Source organism: Rhinichthys klamathensis, unplaced genomic scaffold, assembly GCF_029890125.1.
Source record: "Rhinichthys klamathensis goyatoka isolate OS25496 unplaced genomic scaffold, OSU_Roscu_1.1 h1tg000271l_1, whole genome shotgun sequence".
Lineage (NCBI taxonomy): Eukaryota > Metazoa > Chordata > Actinopteri > Cypriniformes > Leuciscidae > Rhinichthys > Rhinichthys klamathensis.
In genome coordinates, this window is record NW_026606791.1 from 953,376 (window position 1) to 972,181 (window position 18,806).

At 35.6% G+C, this 18,806-nt stretch overlaps 1 protein-coding gene across 2 annotated transcripts; it reads right to left on the reverse strand.

The window, feature by feature from the left end:
- Positions 1-576: 576 nt before the first annotated feature.
- On the reverse strand, positions 577-18,806 carry tuft1b (tuftelin 1b). Of its 2 annotated transcripts, none has more exons than XM_056268365.1 (11): positions 18,750-18,806; positions 10,368-10,444; positions 9,037-9,157; positions 8,898-8,960; positions 8,587-8,676; positions 4,783-4,890; positions 4,457-4,677; positions 4,000-4,105; positions 2,539-2,622; positions 2,361-2,452; positions 577-1,398 (listed from the first exon to the last, which is right to left on the reverse strand). In XM_056268365.1, the coding sequence occupies exons 3-11, from the start codon at positions 9,067-9,069 to the stop codon at positions 1,326-1,328; spliced, it is 870 nt and encodes a 289-aa protein (XP_056124340.1). In that variant the 5' UTR covers positions 9,070-9,157; positions 10,368-10,444; positions 18,750-18,806; the 3' UTR covers positions 577-1,325. The 2 variants fall into 2 exon arrangements, with proteins under 2 accessions (XP_056124340.1, XP_056124341.1); XM_056268366.1 differs by having other exon boundaries at positions 8,587-8,677; positions 8,902-8,960; positions 18,750-18,805.

Sequence of the window (18,806 nt, forward strand, 5' to 3'; positions counted from 1 at the left end):
TCAAACGGTAGCCTACTGTATTAGAATGTGCCCTAAAACTATTTACCTATGCGATAAAGTATTTGTACATGCAAGTGTTTGTTGTACATTTAACGTGTTTAGTTGTACATCTCTCAATCATCTTTGTATTGCATTGCATTGCATTATTGACCCCTTCAAATAAAACTACAGAGATTTGATCATAAAACTGTGTATTTATAGTAGCTTTACAGGGTTAACGAGTTTTGTTTATTTTTAGCTTCATTTCGTATTTCATTTGAAAGACAATGACATTTGTTTCAGTGTTACCGTAGTTCAGTCCCATCAGTAGATGTCGCTAGTGGTCCGCGCTGAATGTTTACATGCTCCAGAAAAGTGCAGACACCCTCTTATTAACGGGCTGCTTCAGTAATTTGAGCCAACAAAAATATTAATACAATTAGTAATTACTACCAGTGGATGAAAGAATGTCACTGTATGTTTTAAAAATTAATTTCCATTTACAATACTAAAATTCTCTTCAAGTAGCCTACTAAACAAAATGGAGTCGCTACACTTTTATAAAAGTAAAAAGTAACACACATAGTCTTACACATATTGCAAGCAGTCTTAAATACGTTTTATTTATTAGCCCTTAAGATAAATACATGTACCAGCTAAATACAATACCAGAGAAATGTGCATAGTACAACAATTCCATCTACAATAACACAATTTTTCACATTTAATGAGAGATGGATGGAAGAGAGTCTATCACTGAATACAGTAACAAAAAAAATAGTTTTTCAGAACACAATGCAATTACAGTTCCCAATGGGAAAAGAGCTAAAGACTATGCAAGGTAGTTAAATTCAGAACTGTATATCAGTATATAGTATGCACAGGTACATAAGTAGCACAGAAATATTGTTTGTGTTTTTATTATATATGGGATAAATTTTGGCTTCATCAGATTACTCAAATTGGCTGTCTGTAACAATATTTATACAATGGCTACACTATCAGATTGTAACATGATGGAACAGACACAGTGGCAGATCATTAGGAAATATGAATTTCACCACTTATAAGATCTTCTACAATTAATATAGTTGCTTGAGGCATGAAAATGTAGTGTATGATCTACAAATCCAGTATACATGTGACATTACAATTAAAGCGAGACAGAACAGTCCTATATACAAAGTATCGTATCACTTATTTACAAAATAAGTAGATGTGTGCTAAACTGATGGATGTTGCATAAAGTTTGGGAGAGGGAATGCTTGTTGCTATTTCCACAATGTGTCTCTCACTCACTGTCTCCCTCTCTTCCATCAGTAATCTTCATCTTTTCCTCCTGTTGTTTAAGACTTGATCTCGACCACTTTGATGAATGGCAGCGACCGGTTTCCTGGGCTTGTTGGCGTCAGAGGTTTGCTATAATACAAAATGGTAAATACTTTTTAGAAGTAAAACTAAGAAGTGTGTGTGTGGGGGGGGGGAATACATTTTGAAACATACAAAATGTATGTTTCAAAAACATACATTTTGAAATGTATGTTTTTTTTTCTATTACACGTTGGACAACTATTGGTACCCCTAGAAGTTCTTATGAGTAAAATATATTTAAGGTATATTCATTTACAGTTTTTACTGTAATTAATTTACCCAGACATGATTTCCTGTTTCAGGGCGATAATTGAGAAGTTCCAATCATCAGGAAATGTAACGAATCTGCCTGGAAGAGGACGTGTGTCTATATTGTCTTAATGTATGGCGAGAAGGATAGTTTGAGTGGCCAAAGACTTTCCAAGGATCAGAGCTGGAGAATTGCAGAAATGAGTTGAGTCTTTGGGTCAGAAAGCCTAATAAAAATATCAGTCAGCACCACAAGGGTTTAAAGAAAAATCCTCTTGACAGCATCTGCTAAAAATCATATAATGGGCCATGGTTGGGTCTTCTATCAGGACAATGATTCAAAACAAACATCAAAATCCACTCAAAAATGGGTCACAGAGCATGGAAGTAAGGTTCTGCCATGACCATCCCAATCCCCTGACCTGAAAAAAGAAAACTGAAGAGGAGAAGCACCAACATGGAACTGGGATTTTGAAGGATCTGGAGAGATTCTGTATGGATGAATAATGTCAGGTGTTCTCCAAACTCATCAGGCATTATAGAAGAAAACTCAGAGCTGTTATCTTGGCAAAAAAGTATTGAATAAAAGGGTGCCATTATTTGTGGCCAATGTGTATTATAGAAAACATTTCATAATGAGATTTCCCTCCCATTTCCAATTGCTGTAAAGTAGATTGAAATCTATGATTGAATCTAATACACACACACATATATATATACACTTTTTTTCTTTACATGTGTACATTATAAGAAAGAAATACCTGTAGACAACCTTGGACCCCATGTCTGAGTTATATGGTTTAGGCACTTGACTGCCCGTATAAAACTCCATCCGGTCATGCATCTCTGTATTCTGTAGGTCACATTTGATGTTACGGTCACACAGTGAAAGGCTGGGAAAAAAATAAAGAGGTTCTCTGAAAGAACACAGACACTGACCTCAGCTTCAAGGAAAGACACCCTCTCTTTAAGGTCGGCGATCAGTCGGTCTCTTTGCTCCATTACGGTTCGTGAATTTTGCACCTGTTAACGTACAGTATGGACATATAAATAAACTAATGCAAGCACTAATCATGCTCAAACTGATATTAAATGTATTCAAGGATGTAATAAATTAATCAGGAGTCATTATCGAAATAAAGTTAGCATAATCTACAGAGATTAAGTGGAGCTGGATTTATAAAGCATAATGCTTTTCTTGCTTTTATTTCATTGTTCATGGGCGAAGCTTTTATGCGTAACATGAGATCTAAAGTGCACGAGGCTGATCAGCAGGGAAATGACGGCATCTTTTATTTATGACTGAGGTTGAGTTTCACTTCTGATCTGAGCAAACACAACCTGTTTGTATCACCAAAAAAGGATCTTCCTCTTTTTTTTCATCTGGTCCTCTCTTCTTCCTTTTTTGAACTTTATTAGCATATTGCTTTAAAAGTCAATATGACTACTATTTTTACAGTATATATATATATAGTATACACACACAGGGTTTCTGCAGGTTTTATGAAGGTAAATTTAAGACAAATTAAAGAAAATTTAAGGAATAAATTGAAGGGGAAATATGACAATGTGTTCTCTAAATATAAATGTCTATAGGGAGAAACAACACTTTAGAGTTTGAAAATATAACTTTCAACATATATCCATTACTTTTTAATTCATTTTACAAATTAAAAGCACCTTAAATCACTTCCAGCCAATTAAATATTGAAATAACTCTTATTGTACTTTGATCATAATGCAAAAAAGTGGTTCTTTCTCAGAATTGTAGTCTTGGTTTCCAGTGCAGTTGTCTAAAGATTATTAAATCAAGATACATTAACTTGAGAGGCAAATGTAAATATAGTCCTGAAAAATGTAAGTGTGTTTATGATTAAAACAAGAACAAATATCTGTCAATGAGTTCCCTTTGAATTAAGTTGATTTTTCTGAGCCCATTGGCAAATATGTGTATATTTGACATACAAAGATATTTGTTCTTGTTTTAATCATAAACACACTTAATTTTGTTAAAATTTTCAAGATTATATTTACATTTGCATCTCAAGTAAATGTATCAAAGATGTTTAGATATTTGTATTGGAAAACAGGACACAGATTTTCTTTTTTGCAGTGCATGCAACATTTCATGCCATGACTTCATGAATTTAACACTTTCTGCTCTGATGTAAGAACTTTTTAAGGCCTTCATTTGTGTAAGGGTGAATTAAGACTTTTTAAGACCCGCAAAAACCCTGATATAAAAATCCAGTCCTCCCCCAAAATGTTCTTTCAATGAATATCCCGTTTCACTTCAAAATACATCAATTACATAAATAAAATGGTTTGCAAATGCCATTTAATGATTTGTCTATGTCTGTGATTGGGTGTTTCTCCAAATATCCTATGCACAGGAATTACCTGTTCAATCATGTTTCTGATTTTCCGTTGTTGACTTTTGAGCATGTCATCCAAGTTATGGTTTTTAGTTTTCAGAGTTGCCAGCTCCTTTTTCAGTTGTTCAGACCTGCAGTGCAGAAAACCTGTATGTTTCATGTGTACACACTCATAATGACACTTTTAGTAACATGTGTGTAAGAAAGAAACAACTGCATTAAAAACACAGAGGGTGAGTCTACTTTCAAAGCACAAGAATGAGTCATAGCAAGTCGAATTCCATGTGAGAGGTGTGACATTGAAGGATGGTTTCTATGGCAGCACAATGCAACTAACAGAGTTCTAATTAGCCCAATCTATTGCTTACTAAATTGCAGGTGGAAAATATTGAACGTAGCCAAGGAAACAGTTAAACGTGAGAACAACGCATTATGTATAGAAGAACAGCAGCCATTTGGGTCGCCAAAATAAAAGGGCTCACCTGTCCTCACTATCCATTTTCTTCAGTCCTCGCAGTTTCTCGAGTTCAGCCTCACTAGCAGCCAATTTTTCTCGTAGTGTGGCATTTTCCAGCTCCAAACCACCCATACGCTTCTGCATCTCTTCCACCTTTTTGCTCTGTTCCTCTGCCTTGGTTTCTGCTTTCTGCATGTGAGAGTTATAATCCTCTAGAAATCCCTGCTGATATTCAATGTTTTCTGCCTAATGTAGGTTTAAAAAAGAAAAGGTGCTTAGTTTAGGAAAGGCGAACCACATTATATCACAGTTATATTAATTTTCCTGGCATTTTTTTATTATATTTCTGACCTGTAGTCTCTCTTTCTCCTGCTGGTGTCTCTTCTCCATCTCTTGCAGACGAGTGTACATATGTTTGGTGACTTCTTTTAAGGCTATGCAGTTATCATCCTCCTGACCCTGTGCAAACATAAGAAATCATGTTAAATTTGCTCATATATTTAATATATTCATTTTGTATTGTCAACCTTTAAAAAAGTACCATGCTATTACAGTCCAATACAGGTGAAACTCGAAAAATTTGAATATTGTGCAAAATTTCATTTATTTCAGTAATTCAACTTAAAAGGTGAAACTAATATATAGACTCATTACATGCAAAGTGAGATATTTCAAGCCTTTATTTGTTATAATTTTGATGATTATGGATTACAGCTTATGAAAATCTTTTCACAATATTCTAATTTTGAATTTGGGGTTTTCATAAGCTGTAAGCCATAATCATCACAATTATAACAAATAAAGGCTTAAAATATCTCACTTTGCATGTAATGAGTCTATATAATATATTAGTTTCACCTTTTAAGTTGAATTACTGAAATAAATGAAATTTTGCACCATATTCCATAAGTTTCACCCGTATACCAGGGATAAAGCATGGTAATATGTATTTTTGTGTACCTTAAATTTCGTAGTACCTTAAAAAATCCATAATATATAAATATAGTGATCAAATAGTACAATAGTATATGATAAAAAGTGTAGCATCATTTGCAGCTGCACTTAGTTTCATATTTGGTATAGTCTTTTAGTATATTATTTATATGCTTAAAGGGATAGTTCGGCCAAAAATGATATTTAACACATGCATTACTCACCCTCAAGCCGTTCGAGATGCATATGTCAATCTTGTTTCAGACGAACACATTTTCAGTTATTTTAGAAAATGTCTTAGACCCTTCAGTGGATATAATGTGAAGCAATGGGGTCCACCTCCTTCAAGTCCCAAAATGTGCATACATCCTTCACAAAAGTAATCCATCCGGGTCCAGGGGGATAAACGAAGACCTTCTGAGGGTAATCCGTGCGGTTTTGTCGTAAAAATATACATATTTAAAACTTTATAAATGAAAATATCTGACTTCCGGCAACGATCGACGCGCGTTCACGGGTGATGGAAGTCGGCGTACGAGGTATGACGTAGCGTAGGAACCGTCGTGACGTAGAACGAACGCGCCTGCGCAGCCAGAGAGCAGAGCAAAACAAAACTACACTCAGTTCACCCGTGAACGCGCGTCGATCGTTGCCGGAAGTCAGATATTTTCATTTATAAAGTTTTAAATATGTATATTTTTACGACAAAACCGCACGGATTACCCTCAGAAGGCCTTCGTTTATCCCCCTGGACCCGGATGGATTACTTTTGTGAAGGATGTATGCACATTTTGGGACTTGAAGGAGGTGGTCCCCATTGCTTCACATTATATCCACTGAAGGGTCTAAGACATTTTCTAAAATAACTGAAAATGTGTTCGTCTGAAACAAGATTGACATATGCATCTCGAACGGCTTGAGGGTGAGTAATGCATGTGTTAAATATCATTGTTGGCCGAACTATCCCTTTAATATATTATTAAGATAATAAGAATAAATAGTGCAAAATATGCCCTTTTACAAAGTCTTGATTTAGTTTTTTGGGGTCTACTAGAATAGGTTTTCATGCTTGAATTAAAAAAAGATATTTTTCATATATTTTACATTGCAGGAACTCTCTTCCCAGTCTGTGTTGCATCCCAAATGGCGCACTATACACTATGCACGTATACAGTATCTACTCAACCATGTAGTGTATTTTGTCATTCAACATCGGAGTCTGATGCCCCTCTTCTTCCAATACGTAATTAAATCTGCCACAGTTGAGTGCATGAAGTGTCCAACATTCCACGCTTGTTTTTTTTTCGGTTAATAAAGTACATCATCCGAGTATTTAAAGTGCACTTTTTCTATTTGGCATTTTCAGTGTGAACACACTACTCACACTATTTATACTACAAAACGTCATAGAATAGTGCACAAGTATGCGAATTGGCCATATGTTGTGATTGGTCAACTGCTTTGAGAAGTTTCAACACTACTGATACAACTCAACCATGCCTCAACCTGTTTATTTGTGTATGCCTTGGCTATGTGAGTAAAGGTACCATTGACGTGGAGACATATATTGGGATTGTACAGAGATCTATACTGCCATCTTTCCTGGGAAGTCCATAGTTATTAGGGCAAGGCAATGCCAGGCCTCATTCTGCACTTGCTACAGCAGATTTTTCATACACAGTCTACACCTGCAGTCCAGATCTGTTTCCTATTGATAATTTATGACCCATCATAAAAAGGAGAATCAGACAACGATAATAAGTGCTTATACAGACTGTTGAGCAGCTGTCTTGTATCAGGCGAGACTGGGCAAAAATTCCACTTGAAAAAAATGCAGTAAATGGTATCCTCAATTCCCAAATGATTAAAAGTGTAGTTAAAAGGAAAGGGGATGTGACATAGGTGTAAACATGCCTCTGTCCCAACTTTTTTGGAGTGTGTTCCAGCCATCAAAAATCTACATTTGTTTATATATACAAAACACAATGAAGTTGTTCAGTGAAAACATTGGAAATCTTTTCTTTTTTGTTGTTTAAATAAAGGTTAAAGAGAATTAACGAATAACAGATTCTTGATTTTATCAAATGTGCCAACTTTGCTGTGAAATGGGGAATATTATGAAGTGTACGTTCCCGGAAGAAACCTCAAGACTGCAATCCAGGCGTTTCAGGGAGTTTAGATGCAGTGCTTACTGATGTATACTTTGTGCTTTGTAACTTTGCAGACCTTTTTCATGCTCAATCAGCAACATAACACACTAAAGAAATATGGAATTTTATGGGAATATTATTATATGGAAGCATAATGGGTCCTCTTTAAATAAAATCAGTAAAAATATCCTCTGAGTCTGTGCGCATGGTGTGTGTGGATATTAGAACTTACATAGGATATTATTTTAGAATGTTCTTTATACTTAATTCTTTTAATTCTTTCTCTACCTTGTAGAAAAAAACAATTAATAATAATAATAATAATAATAATAAGTGTTAATTAGTTTTATAAGTATATATTTTATGATAATAATATTATTATTATCATAAATAAAATAAGGAAAAAATATAGTCTGTGCATGGGAGGCGCTGTAGGTGTGTAGAAAAGGCAGAATGACAGGTTGTTTACTGAGCAGCCAGAAGTTTAGCAATTGCTGCTCCCAAAGGCATCATGTCAAGGGTGTGACTTTTCACAGGCAGAAGCAAAAAGTTAATGTGTGTACGCTCCCAAATCTCAGAACTTCACAGCACATCAACATGAAAACAATTATGAACCAAGATGTGGTAATGTTTGTTTTTTGGCCAAATTATTTATCCATGTACGTCATCATTATCATCACATATCCTCATTAAAAGGGCTGAACTGTATCTGTTACTTTGTCTCTTTGTGTCCATTGATGTTATTATTTGGGAGTCCGTCAAGGAGAACAGGAATCCCATTTTCAAACAGGGAGGTTATTCAATTTAGTTCAAAAGTTTTTAGGTACTCGAGACTGAAGGATAAATACCCTTAATGGAGGGAAGGGGCTATTTCTTTACCCACAATACAGCATTCAATTCTGTCCAAAACCACTGAAATGTGATGCACAGAGTGGACTGAATGTTTTCTTTCTCTTTCCATGGGAGTGTCTCTGTTTGTTTGCTTTTGTAAGTAGCCTATACAATTTTGCTGTATAGGTGTGCATTTATAATGGTGCAAATGAATAATCTTTGTATATGACAAATAGTTTACCTGACTTTTTGAGTGAGATCCATTCAAAAACCCATTGGAGCCATTGGCTTTGCTAACAAGCAAGTCGACTTTAAAGCCATTAGATGGAATCTAGGGCACAAAACAGATTATTTTACAAATGAGACCACTTAGCAAAGTAATTTGAAGAAATCTGCAAAGCATTTCAAAGCAGATGGGAAAAAACACCAGCAATACACAGTGTAGCAACTGAGGAAATAATGGATACCTACTCAAAATATCTAATATAGGTGTATATATACACACTGATTTTGTGAGATCCTTCAGAACAGGTAAAAATGTCAATATTGTACCTTATTATTGTTGTTTTGTCTGGCTGCCATTTGCTCCCTCAGAGTCTTCAGGCAGTATCTCACCTGAAGACAAACGCATAGAGATTATGAACACATACACATTTTTCATGGTTAATGAGTGGGCGGTGACAACACTGACCTCTTGCACCTGTGAAACCTCATCGGTCAACATCTTGACACGTTTCTGCTTCTTGCCAACAGCTGATCCTCTGCTCCGTATTGTGTCCGGTGTGAATTATTTGATACTTCAATTACAATAGCTGGAACAGCAAACAAAGACATCTGCACATTAGTTTTGAAGTTGTCACTGTGTGCAGAGACTTGCTTTCTAAACCCAGGGAGTCTGGCCGGGTTCTGAAGGATGTCTTTGTGGAGGTGTATAATTGAGAATTAGTGTTTCTTTTTGTATGTGCACTTTTGACCCTGTGGACCTTTATTTGTTGCTTCTGAACTATCAAATGTAAATTTTGTTCTCACATTATGCATTCTTTGATGGAAATGACGATGGAATTTTTAGGAATAAAATAGCTGAAACATTTGTCTTATCATATTTAGTATGTTGTATTATAATATTATACATTTTTACATGATTTAAATAAATTACTAATTTATTGGAAATGATGCACAATAAAAGTATTTTGTTTACTGATGATATTTACCTTGATTTGTCATTGTTGTCTTTATACAACCAGTGCTGCACATATAACACACACATAGTGCTGTTCAAATATTTGGGGTCTGTAAGATTTTTTGAAAGTCGTCTCTTATGCTCACCAAAGCTGCATTTATTTGATCAGAAATACAATACATAAACAGCAATATTGTTCAATATTATTACAATATGAAATAACCATTTTCTATTTTAATATACAGTTTATTCCCATGATGCAAAACTGAATTTTCAGCATCATTACTCCTTCAGAGATCATTCTAATGTGTTCTAGAAATAAGACAATTATTATTACCAATGTTGAAAACAATTGTGCTGCTTAATATTCTTGTAGAAAAACTGATACATGTTCTTCAGGATTTTTTTTTTTTGATGAAAGTTCAAAAGAACAGCATTTATTCGTCAATTTAATGCAACCTTTGATGAATAAAATAATCAATTTCTATTGAAATTGAAATGTTTTAAGATTATTTTTAATCTTATTTCAAAAATGTAATATTTTTATGGTGGATTTAGATAGTTTAAGTTTGAAGGTCTGTGTCTGGAGACAAGGGTAAAACAATAAAATCTATAATAGATAAAGGGGTAGTTCACCCAAAAATTTTAATTTTGCCATTTCTTCTGCTGAACACAATATCTTCTTTTGTGTTCAGCTGAAGAAAGAAATTCATGCAGGTTTGGAACAACTAGAGGGTGAACTATCCCTTTAATAGGGATATAAAGTGCCTTAAACCAACACACAATTACATAACATGGTTGTTTACATATATTTATCTTAATATAGGGGGAAATGTGTGTACCTGAAAGATTTTCTATGAAGTCTTGGCGATCAAATTCTGAATGTAGTTGTGCAGTGCCAGTGACGCTTGCAATCTTTCTAAGTGGAAACAAAAAAAGAGACAAGAATTACATAAGGTGTGCAGGATAGATAATTAGAGAAAACGAGACTAGGGAGACAAGTTTCCAATAGACACTGGAACAAACGGGCAATTAGACACAATAAAAGCCCAATCATAATTATGTAATTTCCACAGAAAACAGGTATACCATTTAATTAGCATAATGGAAACATATGTATACCTTTATAAATCAAAATCCTTCTTTAAGGCTATGTGAATGAAAGACGGAGAAGTGAAAGCTCAACAAAAAAAAAGAATGCGGAAAAAAACCCATCATTACATTACATAATTCAGGAGTTAATCTAGAGATTTAAAGATGATGTAATGTTTTCCGTGATAAATCGCTTTCTGATATCCCAGCTTAATAGAGACAAGTATAAGTACGCTATAAGTAGGTGGATTTCCCTGAAAAAGTGTCAACACAATGACTCTGTGTTGCTATTAAAATGTTGATGAATTTATCGGACCATCCAAACCAGCCCGACACAGTGGCGATGGCTCAACCAATGCCGTTAGTTTTGGAGTGGGACTATCTGTCCATCCGAACACTCAGTGTTTGAAAACAGTCATTTTTGCAATTCTCAGTACAATTGCTTAGTTGGGTTGGCTTGGTTAGTTGGGGTTAAGACATTTAATATTCAGTAATATTACTGATTTGACTGCACTGACACTATCGGATGAGAACAAACATGAACTCAATTGAGCTGGATGATTAGAATATTGTTTTCTTTATAGCCGTTTCAACTTTGTTTCATGCAACGCTGACACACTGAACTGACTCGAGCTGAATAACGACACTTTTGTCTTCTAAATAACTGCTTATAGCTACATTTGAACTCATTTAATAATTCATTTAACTTTACACAGTTATTGAACTGAACTGAATCAACATTAAACTGACTCAAGCTGAAAAATGACACTTGCCTTCTATAGAGGTGCTTATAGCTGATTCTAAATTGAATATATTAGAGGAAGTTTGCATCACTGATCGTTATTTTCTTGTTTATCACCGTTGAATCTGCTTTGACACAAACTGTATTGTAATAAAGCACTAAATAAATAAAGGTGACATGACAAACCGGTTTCCCTTTCAAAATGACAAAACCCATTTATAAATCATGACAAAGGCCAAGCATTTACAATCACAAACAAAGATCTATTAACGTATTCAACCTGTGGTTTACAATCAACTTGTTCCTGCAGACAACAGAGTAACATCCGTTTCATACAGCAGAGAGGAAGTGATCACACCTAACAGAGACGTCAACATGTCCATGCAGGAGAAAAGGTTTTGATCCTCTGGGATCGGACCACAGACAGCAGAAAGAGATATTAAACAAGAGTGAGATCACTCGCACAGACTGCTGATTCACTCCACTGCAGTTACACCAGATACCAGTGAAGGGTGGAGGCACGGTGGAGAGCGTCTGTGTAAACAGATGGTGAGCCTTGTATGGAAGTCAATTATAAGAGGTGTAGGTGGCTTTACCAGGTTAGTATGAGCTGCCTCAGTGTTTAATGGTAATGGTTCTTGAAGAGATAAGAACACAGTTTGTGGATTAGCGTCTATGCCGTGATTATGCTGTCACCGCTGTCTGGATCACTGCTGTGTGTGAAATACCACAAATGTTAAACACACAACATGCAAAAACACACTACAGGACAAAGTAAATTATCTGCTGGTCAGGTTAATCAAAGCCATATCTGATAGAACTAGCTAAAACATTAAATTTGTTTTAATGAAATGCTGTTATGTTGTGATATTATACTTATATACACTTTTTCAAAAGGTTTTTGAATAAATTAATACTTTTACTCAGCAAGGATGCATTAAATTGATCAAAAGTGATGGTAAAGACAATTATGTTATAAAAGATTTATACTTTAAATAAATGCTGTTCTTTTCAATCAAAGAATATATGATTGATTAAAAAAAAAAATAATAAACATATCACAGTTTCCAAAGTTTTAACATTGATAATAAGACATGTTTATTGAGCATCAAATCAGAATATTGGAATGATGATGCTGAAAATTCAGCTTTGCATAAAATAAAAAAAAATTCAAATAGACAAGTTATTTTAAATTGTAATAACGTTTCACACGGTCTTTACTGGATTATTACTATTTGATGCATGCAGTCTTGGTGAGCATAAGAGACTTATTTATAATATACACTTTTTAAAAACTAATAATAATAATTTAAAATGACAAATGTGTCAAGTTGCCTGCTACACTTCTTTACTATACACTACATAAATAAAAATAAAAAATTTGTGTAGAAAACAAAACCTTTGTTGAAGACTTGGGCTTGTAAGTGAAAGATTGGACATTTAAACCTTACAAGTTACAAGGGGCATTTGCTTTGGGGGGGGAAAAAGTGTCTGATAAACTAAATGTTTATGGTTTATTTTTTACATTTATTAAAAATAAGTGATTTTCTTTTACTTTGCTCCCATGCAGTTTAATAGCCTACACAACACTAACCGCTTAAGCAAGTTTAGCAGTGTACCGTTCTTATCATGAATCATGGTTCATTTTCGAGTCACCTGCCTTGATTTTCTAGGACTTTCATTTCGGTCATATGTAAACCAGCCTGTCTTCTATATTTCTATGTGTACACACACGTTGCAGCACGAAGTATGCATATGAAGTGCATTTTGAGCTGAAAATCATCAGCCCTGTGATGTTTTATCCTTGCAGGCAGAACGAAGGGGACGTGCGCAAGATGAGAGAAAGAACAACAGCCTCGGGGGGGAATCTGCAAACTGACACACCAAGCACAGCAATTTAGAAACAGAACACTCTAATGTGACAGAAATACATGCAGCCTGGCAATCAACAGAAAAAAAAAATTGCATTCTGGGGGAAAAAAGAAGTAAGTTTTAAAGGAGCGCTGCCACACCCTGTGAACTTCACAATCAAGACTTAATGTTCTCTTGTTGAGCTCTCACACCCTCCACATTAACTCGTCCATCGGTCATGCAGCACTTTGCATTTGCCACCATAATTGCCTTAATTGTTTGAAGCCTAATGGATTTTTTCTTGGCGCCATTAGATTGACGTCATTTTATGAATGGTCTATACATTGAGACACAACAGGCAGGCTCCTATTTGCATATATAAGCAGTTTCAGGTATTTGACCAGAAATTGCTGCAATGCGGAATTGCCCAGCTTCTACCCTGTCGTCTACAAATCACAAAATAACCATTCTGAATGGTGAAGAAAACAGAATGAACTTTCAAACAGACTCTTTGTACTGAATCCAACCTCCAGGCTGTACGATAGACTTCACAGCATTAAATCAGTCCGGAGGTGTCCCATTATCTAAGCCATGGAGACATGGAGAAGACAAATGTGGGAGAAAGCACTTGCAGTTTGCTTTGGAAAACGTGATAGACCAAAAAAAAACATGGACATGTTATGGCCAGGCTAGGTTATAACTGCCTAAGGGCCTGGAACTTGTTTACTGTAAATGCATGGACGCTTTAAGTGATAAAGAACTATACACAACTGTTCTGAACACAAGGTCAAGTATGAATGGAGAGTATAATGCGAGCCTGTCGGAAATATTATGACCACTGCAAAGAACTCAAAAGATCTAAGACGAGATGCCTCTCATTTTTTTTTATTTTCATCATTTCGATCTTTGCATGCAGATCAAGTTCTGGTCATGAGGAATTTGCTAGAAGCGTACATGCAATTGCTGTTCATTTTTGTACAAGCATGTCTGGCACATCTGCTTGAGAGGATTAAGAGTTAACAGACCAGAAACAGATTGATGGTACTAAAAAACTCCAAAAAGTCTGAGAGCACACTAAAAATCTGGGAATCTAAATTAATTTACGACATTGTCAAACTTATCCCAGTTCACACGAATCCGCGAAAGGGACTAAAATGCTGTATTATTCTTCCAGGCCAGTAGCTGAAACCTGTTTTCAAAACTTTGCGTTTTCAGGCCCCCAAAACGTTGTTGTCATGTAAACGAACGGCCAAAAAGCATAAAAAGTTTTACGTTTTTAGTTGAAAACGGTGTTGTGTAAACAGCCCATTAAAGGGATAGTTCATCCCAAAATGAAAATTCTGTCAGTAATTACTAGCCCTCATGTTGTTCCAACCCCGTAAGACTTTCGTTCATCTTCGGAACACAAATTAAGATATTTTTGATTAAATCTGAGAGCTGGATCACTCTTCCATAGGCTTCTAAGGGATTGAAACTTGCCGGCCCCGAAAAGTTAAAGACATCGTTAAAATAGTCCAAGTGACTAGTGGCTCAATCTTAAGTTTAAAGGGATACTCCACTTTTTTTGGAAATAGGCTCATTTTACAACTCCCCCAGAGTTAAACTGTTGAGTTTTACCGTTTTTGAATCCATTCAGCCGATCTCCGGTTCTGGCGGTAGGCCTACCACTTTTAGCATAGCTTAGCATACATCATTGAAGTGGACAAGACCATTAGCATTTCTAAAAAAAAAAAAATGACCGAAGAGTTTAGATATTTTTCCTATTTAAAAATAGGAAAGAGTCATTCCTTGACTCTTCTGTAGTTACATCGTGCACTAAGACCGACGGAAAATGTAAAGTTGCGATTTTCTAGGCTGATATGGCTAGGAACTATACTCTCATTCCTGCGTAATAATCAAGAAACTTCACTGCCGTACCATGAGTGCAGCAGGCGTAATGATATGACGCAGCGCCTGAAAATAGGCCACCTTCCGTCAACACAACGGAACTATTTTCAGGCGCTGCGTCATATCATTACGCCTGCTGCTCTCATGGTACGGCAGTAAAGTTTCTTGATTATTACGCAGGAATGAGAGTATATAGTTCCTAGCCATATCAGCCTAGAAAATCGCAACTTTACATTTTCCGTCGGTCTTAGTGCACGATGTAACTACAGAAGAGTCAAGTTTTAAATAGGAAAAATATCGAAACTCTTTGGTCTTTTTTTTTTTTAGAAATGCTAATGGTCTAGTCCACTTCAATGATGTATGCTAAGCTATGCTAAAAGTGGTACCGCCAGAACCGGAAAACGGCTGAATGGATTCAAAAACGGTAAAACTCAACAGTTTAACTCTGGGGGAGTTGTAAAATGAGCCTATTTCCAAAAAAAGTGGAGTATCCCTTTAACTGTAGCCACTTGGACAATTTTAACGATGTCTTTAATAACTTTTCTGGGCCGGCCAGTTTCAATCCCTTAGAAGCTTATGGAGGAGTGATCCAGCTCTCAGATTTAATCAAAAATATCTTAATTTGTGTTCCGAAGATGAACGAAAGTCTTACAGGGTTGGAACAAAATGAGGGTGAGTAATTACTGACATAATTTTCATATTGGGGTGAACTAACCCTTTAAACTCACCAACAGCAGTAACAAAGCTAGACAAAGGAACAATGAAACATGAGGGCTATTTATACACAAAGACTAATGAGCAACAAGAAACACCTGTACTGAAACAATGAACCAATTAAAAAGTGACACAAGGAACAAAGAACCAATGAAAACAAAACACTTGATGGGGTCAGGGAAATCACATGACAAACCAGGAACATGACTGATAATATTATACAAAATAAAAGACATGAAAACACGTACACCAAATGTGACAATGTATGTAAGGGATTTTTTTTTTTTTTTTTCGGAAGCCAATTGTATAAAGACAAACATAAATGTACGGCTGCCCCCGACTAAAGATTTTCCCAGTCGACTAGTAGTCGTTAATTTAAGCGAATAGTCGGCTAACAGCACATTTTTGCGACACGCTTCATCAAAGAAGTTCACGGAGACCGAGACGAAGAAAACGCATCCTGTTTGTTTTCTTTATTTTACAAAAGCAAAAGTTTGGTTAATGGTTGTTGAGTGAAAGTTTCGAATTATGTATTACTCTTATATCTATGACCAAAAATGACGCCGTATTTTAAGTTATTTTGCACTTGAACACTTGGACATGCGCCAAATAATAGCGCACATTTATCTAGGTTAACATTAGTGCGAGTGGCCATGTAAAGAGGCTAACGTTAGGCTACTTGCATATTTTTTTTAAATGATAAGCCATATTTGAGGTCGATGAATGATAGACGAACATTTGGATTTCCTGCTCAACACATGGACATGTGTTAATGATCAGTCCGTCACGGACTGCGTGACTTCGACTTTTTCTACAACTAAACGACTAGTTCAAATTTGATCGACTAGGCTAAGCCTCTTTTATTTGATTAATGTTTAGTCATCTATTAGGGGCAGCCCTTCATAAATCATTCAGAAGTGGTTGGTATAATTAAAGGTTTGACAAGTTAAACTATTAGATTTCACTTGGCAAACATGTACAGACACACGCACATATCCACAAGTTTGCAGAAGGTGCTGAGTGCACATTCATCCATACAGTAAAAACCAGGAATATCTGCTGGTCTCAGTGGACTCCCAATATCAGCCTTCTGCAAACAAGTGGAAATACAGTCAGTCCGATTACATTTGTACTTCTGCGTCATGCCGTCATCTCATGCTGATATTGAACCTCTTCTCATTCAAAACTTGTTCAGTCCTTGTTAAATCGGAATGTCGATGTATTGCTGTAGTTGTTGCATAACTTTATTGCTGTTAATGACAAACCTGTTTATGTATTGACACTGATCCAATAACAGCAAAAGCTGATCATTTAAGTGGAAACGCAAATGATTTTGTTTAAATTTCCTTGCAGCATTCTGTCAATGCCTGTGGCTGACAAGTATGCCCTAAGGTCTCATGTTGCAAATTCCTTTTTATATTTACATACTTCCAAAGTATCAAAGGTTTAAAGTATCAGAATGGTGCTACAAAAAATGCAAATCAAAATTGCCACGGTTATACTCTAGAAATCGAATTTTCTGTACTATAATACTCCAATATTTTCAAGAAGAATCAATCACAAAGATTTGGAACATCATTAAGGTGAGCTATTTTTTAGTGAACTATATCATTCTGAATCATTCTATGAAATTCCACAAGCTGTACTTCACTGAATAGTACCTCGAACCATACAAATGCAAGCAAATGCGTGTAAAAAACAAAACAAAACAAAAAACAGATTTGTTCATTGAAAGATTGGCACATGTTTTGGCCACTTGCCTTTAACAGAGACCTGAAAAATCTCCACATATGTGACATATTAATATATAAATAGAGACATATTTTCCTTGCATGTGAATTTGTATTGACATAAAGATGAGTGCTAGATTTCACACACATATGCATCTTATTCTGAAAGGCTGCATGCCATGCCTCATCGAAGGCATAGAAAGATGCTCAAATACAAAAATCCATATACAGTATGTGAGATTATCAACAATCTCATTTATCCTTTTGATCCAGGGGAAATGAATGACCTCATCTTGCCCCCAAGAGCCACTGTGAATCATTTGTGCCAAGGACAAATATCACAGAACAGAACTCAGTGAGTCAGCAAAGCACATAAACTTAGATAATACTAGTCAGAATGGGTCGAATTTCTAAGTTGAAATTAGTCATCTTAGACTGTAATCTTTTAATGTGAAATTATGCACAAATGTTGGTTCTCTGGACAACAACCTGTAGAATTTGCTAAGGAAATCTGCTTTTGATATTCAGATTGTTTTAAATGTTGTTGACGTATAGGCTACACAGTCCAAAACCTTTAAGCAAATATATCATAAAGTATTGCACTGTCAAACAAGTTTGTTTGAAATGGTTTGCATGGGCATAAAGAGAGATAAACCAGTGAGTCAGCATGTGATATTTCCCACACAGAGGGTGGAAGTTAGACGGCATCTGATATGATACAGTATCACCAAACCATATCAGAACAGAAGCTCGGTCATGAAGTTTTAAGTGCTTAGTAGTTGGTGCACTTAAAATCACAGACATATAATCACTGAGTATAGCCTAAATATACATAAACAACACAACAGTAAACACATGTTATGAATATAATTACATGGGGAACTTGCTGTCCTACTGCTAACACTTATTGGTTATGGAACGCAGAGCAGCCCCACACATTTTTGTGTGACATTAAAAATGTAATGTTGTCATGTTGAGTGTTATAAAACCTTTTTCCCAGAAATAATTCGATACCTAAGTCACAGCGTTTAAATAAACTATTACAACCGAACCCGCTACTCTCGCGGCTGGAAAAGCAACAGTCTTCGGAATTTCCCAATTGATTGAGAAAGTATAACATTTAATAAAATTCTTTAAAATCTCGATATTTAATAGTTTACTATAGCCTACCGTTCAACAATACACAAATATTTTCATATTCGCCTTACCTTGCCGAAGACTGTCAGACTGTCCGCTCTACACTCAGCGTGTTGTATTATGTGTTC

Bases quoted from the DNA above. Each gene is read 5' to 3' on its own strand.
- tuft1b (XM_056268365.1), bottom strand. From the start codon at position 9,069: ATGTTGACCGATGAGGTTTCACAGGTGCAAGAG. The intron at 4,678-4,782 runs GTCAGAAATATA...AACCTACATTAG, and splicing joins AGGAGAAAGAGAGACTACAG to GCAGAAAACATTGAATATCA. The intron at 1,399-2,360 runs GTATTTCTTTCT...TTTGTATTATAG, and splicing joins GGGTCCAAGGTTGTCTACAG to CAAACCTCTGACGCCAACAA.